The following is a 9,790-nucleotide window of genomic DNA, read 5'->3' on the forward strand; positions in this document are numbered from 1 at the left end:
TGTGCACTGGTGAGGGCCTCCAGCAACAGAGAATAAAATGTAAGCAAATGTAATTTGTGTAAAGTTATGGGTAACAAACACACAATCTTGTTGACACAGTGCTTGTAAATATAGAACACATCCTAAACTTTACAATGGTATGCCATTAGGAACAGTCAAAAAGTAGGTGTGGTACTCGTAAAAAAAGATGATACAAAAAGACCTGACATGGTATAGAAATTTTTTAAAATTAAGATATATATTTTTTAATTGTGTAAAAAGGTTTTTCTCTTTGTATGTGCATTGTAAACTCTCATTTCACAGTCTTGTATAAAAATCCATGCCTGATGAGTATGGGGAAGCAGTCATGTTTTTAAAAACATCTTCAAAAACTAAACCAAAGTGGGTATTTAGCCATTTGAGAATTTACCTAATCTGAATATTTGATCAAAAGCATCACTTTGGCTTGGTTAGTTCTATAAAAGTACATAAAGTTCTGCTGACAATTTTAAGGCAAATAGGACTTGGGTATATATGAAGAGAAATTGTGAGATTTACAATGCATAATGCAACTCCCAGTATAAAGTGCCCTGCTATTCAAGCATAATAAGTAAATCACATATAAAAAATTTAGAAGAAAGGTCTCCTGCATATTATGAGGTAATTGTTGGCACCTTCTGATAGTCATCTTACCTTTGTTATTAAATGACAGCAATCATTAAAATGCCAAACATATTTTGACAGAATTCACTTTATAAAATGTCAGCAAGTCTGTGTTTTTATTAGTTTGTTCCAAATCAATTTAGAAATTTCAATAGAATGCTTGTAAGTATTCCCCAAGCAATGTCCATTCCTGACTTGCTGCACAAAAAAAATATTACAAATTAATCAGATTTTCAGATTTCTGCATAATAGCTTTCCACATTTATTGCTTAATCCTATTATAAAATGCTGTTATGATTGACACATCGAAGTGGAGATACAAGTCAATTGAATAATATGTAGCAGTCAATTTTATTTGTGGCTTAATGTGCTGAAGTATTTTTCCCACATTTCCATTATTTATAAGTCTGCCCCTTTAGAGACTACATAGAAGAATTTGTTTTAAATGAGCCAATAATACCTTCTTTAAAATTTATAAGCATGACAGAATCTTATCTTTTTTTCTTGGTCATCCATGGCACGCCAGTAAACAGGGTTTGAATTGTCTTCCACTTGCTATTCATAGGACAAACATCAGGAAAGAAGATCTTGTTAAGGATGGCTTGGAATTGGATTTCAACCACCAAGAAAACAAAAGCTACTACCTAAAAACCTTCAAAAATTGCTGTTAGCTCTATTTGTTTGTTATCTATTTATTCGTGTGTTTATTGTTACTTCCACTATCTTATCTGCTATGGCTTGTCCTGAAACAAAGCACATAAACCCAACGAAGAAACTATAATGTTTAAGAAGGCTTGAAAGCACTGCTGTTTTGACAGAATTTTATTTTTCATATTTTGGTGTCCAACAGGATTGCAACAAAGGAAGCAAGTTGTGTTCTATGCTTAGCATAGTGGAGTTCCCTGAAGGTAGTATGGGGTCCTACTGTTTCAATTTGCCCCTGGGAAGTTTGCTTAAGGAGGTTCACGTTCGTTTTACGACATTACATAAGGTGACATTGAAAAAGGTTTTTATAAGATTCAGAGCCTGAAATGTGTATGGAGAAGGGCTTAAGTGTATGAAGCCATATTAAGGGATAATATAGATGTACTTGGTCATGTCTCAGATCATACTTCTCTGGCTTTGGGAAATTAGATTAACTGTCACCCATCTATGCATAAAGGATTCAGTTTTCTACACAGGTGACGTGTTGACGTACTCCATACAAACTGATGCAAACCTATTAGTGCCACTGATAATAGTGTCACTTTCCCCACTGTCATAGCCTTCTACCTCCTGGAATGACTTAGGCCATCTTAAATGTTCATTAGCATAACTTACTCAGTTAACAAGTGATTTGAGCACTTGTCAACTGCTAACTGATACTGGTAAACCACTCTGGTATATCATCTGTGCCTTAATGTTATGTGATGTTATCAGGAAAATGGGGCCATGTGCAGTTCCTAGGCTGGATCTTATATTTAGGAAGCACTTCTCTTTTGAATTCCAGGGGCCAGAGGAAACCCAGCACTATCAGACCCAAGCACTCCTGACCAACACCAGGCCAGTCAGACCCACCCCCCATTCCCAGTTGGGCCACAGGTCAGTATCTCTCAACTGCTTTCCATAGGCTGCATATAGGATGGTTTAACCATATAAATAAGCAAATAAATAATAATGAGTTCAATCCAATTAACTCCAACAGAGAAAAGATGATAAATATTTGTATGGGATGCTGTATAACTACATTATTTATTAAATACCCTCAAGGTAAAAAAAATGTTTGCATAACTTTTCTCTCTTTTTAAAGAAAATGTTGTTTTTAATCATTTGGAATGGTGTATTTTTTTTCTTCTTGAGACTACAACTCTGCTGTTGGTTACCACGCAGTTTTCTAGAAAGTAAAACTTTAATGACTGAAGCGTGAAGAAAATTAAGTTATTTCAACCTTACTGTAGCCTTTTTTGAAATACAAGATGTGATTTAATATAAAAAAGTTAATGCAATTTTAATGCACGTTCAACTTATTGGGTTTGACAATACTGTACATCACATACAGACTCTGCATTAATAAAGAAATACATTCATTATTTTTTAAAGTCTAATATTTGGTTTGTTTTTTTTTTTTTTTTTTTTTTTTTTTTGCAGCCTGGTGTGGTTATATGGATATGTAGAACACAATTATGAAAGGCTGAGCTTCTTTTTTTTTTTTTTTTACCTCTGTCATTTAGTGTGAAGCTTTCAAATTTCACCCTAATTTTATGGAAAAAAGAGCTGATACTTGTGCTTTACTCTCTCTTTTGCTGTCAATGTAGTTGCTGAAAATTGATCAGTTTCTGCACTTTGAGGGCTCCGCAGTTCAAGGCTTAAAAAATCTAAGTTTAGAGCTTAGATTGGTCTTGACTTTCTTGTTCCAGCCTCCACAAAATCCCCCTATAGCCTCAGATTCCAATGTCCATCTTGGAGCATAAGGGCTAGAGGACAGACAGCCTGGGGAGAAGTCTACTCTCTATGGAAGCCCAGAGAGAGTTTTACTAGGAATCTCAGGAAATGGCTTCCTCCGGCCATGCCCTTTCTAATTTCAAGCTTATGACATTGAGTGTGTGTGCGTGTGTGTTTCCGTGTGTGAACATACCTGGGATAACAAACTCTAATGCCTCTGGCTTATACAAGTAGCACGACAGACCTAGATAGCAAGAAATGGTGGACACCATGACAAACTGGAGAATGCATGCCTACTTTAAGCAGGCAAATTCAATTTGAAAAAATACTGTAGGCCCAAACCCCCAAATCTGTGGCCTATATACAATCTGAGGAATGCCTATTTGCCTTCCCTTTTATCTTGATATTACTATTATCAGTGATAAAACACCAGCAATTGCAGTACCGGTTTATAATTTCATACTTACTTCTAAAAAAAAAAAGTTTATTTTTGTGCTTTAGAGCAACTTTTTATGTTATTTTTTTAAATAAAGGCATGGTTACTCTGTCTGAATTTAGTAAAGTTTAGCAAATATATTAGGAGCTAGGCCCACAGAATCTAGAGCAGTGTTTCTAAAACTAGGCTGCAGGGAGTCCTAGGGCTTTTTCAGAGGACTCCCCAGATGGAGTCTTGAGGAAAGACAATAGAGAGTGGCTGGAAAGTGGGCTCAGCCCACCTCCCCCCATGCTACAAATAAAGTAGACCCATGTCTCTAAGTCTGCTCTGTGAATTGAGAAGTCATGATGAGAAAGAGGTGCAACTTGGGCTCTGGAGCAGCCTGCCTGGAGCTGAGCTCCCAAACCTTCACTAGACACGGGATTTGGGGCAAATTACTATATCTCAGTTGCAGTATAACGAAGTTAATACACACACAGTATCACTAGAATAGAGCCTGGCTATTAGATATTGGGCTTTGTACTATGCCTATATTGAATTACCTTTCACTTAATAGAATAATGCTGCATTAAAAACAAAAGAAGTTGAAATCTCTCAATAAGAGTTTTGTACTGGCTTGTCTAGAAGAAAAATGGACATGGGATTACGTCTCACAAGGCTCCCACAAGGGTGCAGTGAAAGTCCCAGATCAAGGACTCTAAGATCAGTGACCCTTTGGGTAACCTGGCTTGGCCAGGGCAGGAACCCTTCTTATGCCATCTTGATGAAGAGCCCACACCAAGCTCAAATATGTCTAATGCCTGAAGTACACACCTATGAGGCTGGCTTTCCATATCAAACAATGGCTATTAGATAAATAGAGGACATAAACATGTATTTTTAATGTTGTTTTGACTCGGCAAAAAATGATAGAATAATAACAAAGACATATTTTAAACATTTAAGAATTTATTCACATCAAATACTTTTTGTTTTTCTATATTTCTTTTTAGATCTTGTCATTCTACATGTATAATTTTCCATTTTAACAATGATTTTATTATCATCTGTTTAATTCTTTTTCATTTAATTTTATGTATTCTCATATGAACATTTACTATTTTTCTAAAAAGGTGTAATAATGATCCATTGTAAAGACTAGATAATATTAAGTTTAATACTATAACACTATTTTTTAGCATTTATGTATTTTAAAATGTAATGCATACTTTCATGCATTTATCTATTTTCTGTTTGAATGATATCTTCAGCTTATATCCCAGGAGTATATTCTGAGTCAAAAGAAGACGAATATTTTTGTAGCTCTTGATATGGTTCTCCAAATTGCTTTCCAAATGGCTTATACCAGGGTACATATCCTAAATTTGCATAATGGTGTCACTACACACTTACCAGCACTGAGTAAATCTTTTACATTACTTTTGCTAATTTAATAGATGAAAATAGTAGTTTGTTACAATTTTTTGAACCAAAACATTTCCACTGATCCCAATGAGTTCTTTCTGGAACAACATAGAATAAATTAGCAGAGAGTTTCAAATATATAAGGGTAGGATCAAATTCTTCATTGGAAGAATAATAAATAAGTGTAAAGTATTACTTTTAAAGGTATTTGAGCTCCTCAGAGGATGTTCAAACCAAATAAAATTTTCCAAAAATAATAAGCGAAATGCAATTTCAATATTTTTTTTACCAGTCAAGTTTTTTTCTAGAGTAGAGCATGTTTCTTTACTATTTGTTCAGGAACTTTTTGATCCTGAGTAGAAGAAAAATGCTCTAAAAGTCTATGTCTTGGTTCCATTGGAAAGTGAGCAAGTTCATCTGTTTCTTTGCAGCCACTTCTGACAGCACAACAGTTAGCCTCTTCTGTCACTGGCGTGATGCCAGGAGGCACGCCAGCCCTCAACCAGCCTATTCTCATCCCCTTCAACATGGCCGGACAACTAGGGGGACAGCAAGGACTGGTTCTCACACTGCCTACTGCGAATCTCACCAACATCCAAGGGCTGGTAGCAGCAGCTGCAGCTGGAGGCATTATGACTTTGCCATTGCAAAATCTACAAGGTAACCTATTGTGTTCGTGTGGCATGTAGGCCCTATCCACTGGCCAGTGTTCTCTGCAGGGGACAAGTGTCCTGAATGTTGAATGTGATTCAGAGTTGCTTCCATCATAAAGGGTGTGGAGGCTTGTGTAGGAAGTAACGTTTCAAGTTGTCTTGTGAATCCTGAGTTTGCTCAAGCCCTGGGCTATATCAGTCCTCATTTCTTCACGTTGATTTCAAACCTTCTGGCAGCATTTACGAGCAACCATTGCACAACACATCAAAAACTTAGATGTAAAATTGTGTTGTTATATGAGGACCTAAGTTATAATCTCATGAGTTTTTCAATTTAGTCATCTTCAAATTGTGACTTTGATATGACTGGATTGTGTACAAGTGGTTGAAACATCTCAAAAAGGGATTGTTTGGAATAATTAGTTTAATTACTATCTTGCTTACTAAGTATATTTTAGTTATCATTATTAAACAAACATTATTTGAGGTCATAATTTATAGTGAGAAAAATAAACTTGAATATCAAGCCTTTTTATTATGTGGGCATATAGCAAGAGATGGACTCTAATTTTACTCAAGAAGGGTAATTTTCTTGATATTCTGAAGGTTTTGACTTTCCTTTAAAAAATTTATAAAAAAACTCTGTAAGAGGAAGAATTTTATGATGGAAATGGCCTAAATGTGATTAGGACACTTAATAAAGAAAAAACACATTTATTTTGCACTGATCAAAGATGTTTCTTTTCTTCATTGATATAAATGTTAGCGGTTAATTTTCTTCCGCAGAGTGAGAGTTTGGTTGAGTAAGTTATCAGAACAACATAAAATACTTTTTTTAGTTGATCAAATGTCAATGTTTCTTAAAACCTATTAAATTGATCAGGGTATATTAGTTCATAGATTAAGAAATAAGCCAAGTAAAAACTGGTCAACTTGACCCAAACTTCTTTACACACTATTATGTTCTAATATCCCATCCATTATTGTCACTTCTTGACTTTTTAAAGCAAAGTCTCTCTTGTACCATTAAATTGTGCCAAGAAACCTGCCATTCATAAATCATGTATGCCCAGGACACATTAATGCATAAACTTTGCTTGTTTCAAATTTGAGAGTGCCTGAGAAGTCAGGATCTCAAGATTAAGCAAATAAGGCAGCAATAAACAAGGTGAAAGCAAAAGTAACAAAGTGTAGGGAGAGGCTTTTTAATGTAGGTGGATGATGAAATCTTAATGAAGAAATGGGCATTATCGGAATGCAATCTTCCATTTAGAACATTTGCACTTTTGGAAATATTGAATATTATAAATAAACATAAGCCTGTGGAGTTCGTAAGTCATGAATTAATCCTGTGTGGTTGAAATGGACACTAAAGTCAGAGTCCACAAAACCAGACTTGTTATATTTTTATTACAGTTTGGTATTCTTAGGGCTTCATTACCTGGTTATTTTAAGGGTTAAAATTAATGACTGGTCTGGTATGGACTTCCATACCCTCTCTCTCATTAAATATCAAATTTCATAGCTTATAGTTTAAATTTGGTTCTTTGTGGCATCTTTGGTTTCAGAAAATGAATCCTAAGGTCTGTGTCCTAATTAAGTAGGTTCGACAAGAGTGCTAGATCTTTTTACCCCTTGTGCTTCTCATATAATTAATGGCTTCATCTTCAGAGTATGTTGGAGTTGATGGTCAAGCTCTTGTCTACTACACAAGCATAAGGGAATTTGTCTTCCTTTGTCTCCATCTTTGAAATTTCAATGATATGGAAAGGCAGGTGGCAAAGTCATTAAAATGAAACACCTCCCAGTTGCAAGTCAGTTACAGGAAAATCTTCCTAGTTTGAATTCTCCAGCCCCTCCTCAACATGCATTTCTTTAATATCCTTATGAATGAATCCCAATTCTTAAATCACTGTTGGAATGCAGGAAAGTTTCATCTTCCAGTTTCTTGGATTTTTCTGTTCCTTTCATATCTTCCTACATGATTTCTTCACCACACAGATCTTACTAGTCTCAAAAATGACCATCCATCCTGGTTTCCTAGAGACTGTATGTTCTCTCGGGACATAGAACCTTCATTATTTAAATCAAGAAAGTCCCAGACAAACTAGAAAGAGTTGGTCACCCTGCGAGAAGTCCAAGGGCGATAAGGATGGTAATCAGAGAAATGTCTCTTATCTTCAAGGTGCCCAAGATCAGTGTCCACCACCTGAAGTGCAGTGTGAGTCAGTCAACTTGTCAGTCAGCAGTCAACCCAAGGATAATCTCACCACTTTTAGGCAATCTATTGCAGCCCTTGACAATCACTGGGCAGTGTCTAGGCTTGTGTAGCTTCCCAGACTCTATCATAAAAGGTAGTGGGACTCTGGGCATTGTGGGTGAATGGCTGGTAGGCCAGAAAGTCATCTTTAGAGATCTTGGTCAACTTTGAGACTGAGCTAGTCCCAGATGTCCTTAAGTATCATCTTCTTTTAAGGGTAGTGATATTGTAAATGGGTACCTCAGAAGGAGACCTTATATACATTTATATTGTCAACAGAGTAGAATGTTCTGCCCCTTCCCCATGGCCCACCTCTAGAAGACGAGCACAGTAACCTTAGCCCCAGCCTTTTAAGAGTCTTTTGAAAAAAAAAAAATCAGTAAGTCTGCCCACCTGTAATAGATGCCCCATCTCCTCAAGTGGTTTTATAAAACAGATTTGATTAGTCAGTGTGAAGAGGAGGGACTTAAGTGTTAAGCCCCTAATCTGAAGTAAGGCCTATTTTTGTATGATATGCTTAGTTCTTGATGATTTCTCTTTTCCTTATTGTGAAAGGTTAAGGTTTTATTTGTGAAAGAAGTTTGTCAGTTGAAGTTGCCTCTGACAGTTCTCCAACTTTCCTGCCCAGTCCTCTAGGCTGTCTGTTCTTCTAGTTCAAAAGCTACAAACTTGCTAAAAAAAAAAAAAAAAAAACGGTTTTTAATGGTTTAGAATTCAGAGATAACTTTTCAAGTATTTCCCCCTTTACTAAAGGGATTGAGAACTGGTTCATTTACGTTCCCTATTAAGTAAGATAGAATAGCTCTCAGGACCTTGGAGGCCATGATTCATAAATGTATTTTAATGAGCACTAATGACGTGATGTTAAACAGAGTGGCCTTTCTCCACTCAGGTGGTAGAGGTTCTATCACAATCTTTTCCTCTAAGCATGGTCCCCAGACCAGCGGCATCAGCATCTTATGGGAACTTATTAGAAATTCAAATTCTCAGACTCCACTCCAGACACACTGAATAGTCTTTGTTTATAAAAGATTCCCATGTGATTTCTATGCACACTAAAGTTTAGGAAAGGTTGGTCTAGGGAGCTTTTCCAAAATTCATTTGGCACTCCCTCACTATCTCTGTATTCTGAGCATCTTAGGGTGGTGGGGAGTCATGTGACTGTGACTGTGATAAGTTGTGGAATCCTAAGAACAGCCCTGCAGCCCTGCTTCAGGGATCCTGGAATGCGGTTTGGGGATTAGAGAATCCAGTGAACCCCTGGGCTGCAGGCTGTATCATTCTTCCCTCTGAACAGGCAGATGCCAATCTCCATTCTCAAGATGAATAATAACCTGTCTCCTCTTTTCCTGCTTTTTTTCATTACTCTTCTCTACTGAATTGGTTGATTTTTGCCTAATCCATAATTTGAGTTCACACGTTCTATTTTGTCTTCTCAAAGTACATACATCTTTTCAACTCATGTACCTCTCTGAAATCTCCGGTACTTTCTCTATCTTCGCATCTCTATCTTTATCCCTATCTACACGTCTCTCTAAAATTCAAACTCCCCAAAATTCAAGTTCCTACTGGGCTGATACTTTTTATTTTAGGCTACCTCATGGGTCACTGGCCAGACTAGAGACTGATTGTCCTGTGTTGAGGTGTACACTCATGTCCAATCAGCTGTAATGTGGGTGCAAGGGGGAAGCCAGGATGATGTGCTATGAAACATGGACAGCATGTTTAAGATACATGCCAGGGCCTCCCTCATCAGCAGAAGGGGCTCTGGGTGCAACAGGATGTATTTTGGCCTGTCCACTGGGATTACTATATAGACCAATAAGGACCTCCTACGGTCATGGTCTGAAATTGAGACAAACTCTGAACTCAGAGATGCCAATACATTCTGAATATTTTAAGGTAAATCCATGGAAGCTCTGGCTGGGATTCAAGTCCAGAAATGTTCTGAGCTCAGAAAAGGCCTAGAAATGA

At 36.8% G+C, this 9,790-nt stretch overlaps 1 protein-coding gene across 2 annotated transcripts in view; it reads left to right on the plus strand.

The window, feature by feature from the left end:
- Nucleotides 1-9,790, plus strand: part of POU6F2 (POU class 6 homeobox 2) — a 462,677-nt gene that overhangs the window by 216,772 nt on the left and 236,115 nt on the right. For both annotated transcript variants that reach the window (XM_011376695.1, XM_011376696.1), the window contains exons 4-5: nucleotides 2,132-2,223; nucleotides 5,335-5,563. In XM_011376695.1, coding sequence (XP_011374997.1) covers nucleotides 2,132-2,223; nucleotides 5,335-5,563 — 321 coding nt within the window. The remainder of the gene's footprint in view (nucleotides 1-2,131; nucleotides 2,224-5,334; nucleotides 5,564-9,790) is intronic.

The sequence above is a fragment of the Pteropus vampyrus genome, unplaced genomic scaffold, assembly GCF_000151845.1.
Source record: "Pteropus vampyrus isolate Shadow unplaced genomic scaffold, Pvam_2.0 Scaffold302, whole genome shotgun sequence".
Lineage (NCBI taxonomy): Eukaryota > Metazoa > Chordata > Mammalia > Chiroptera > Pteropodidae > Pteropus > Pteropus vampyrus.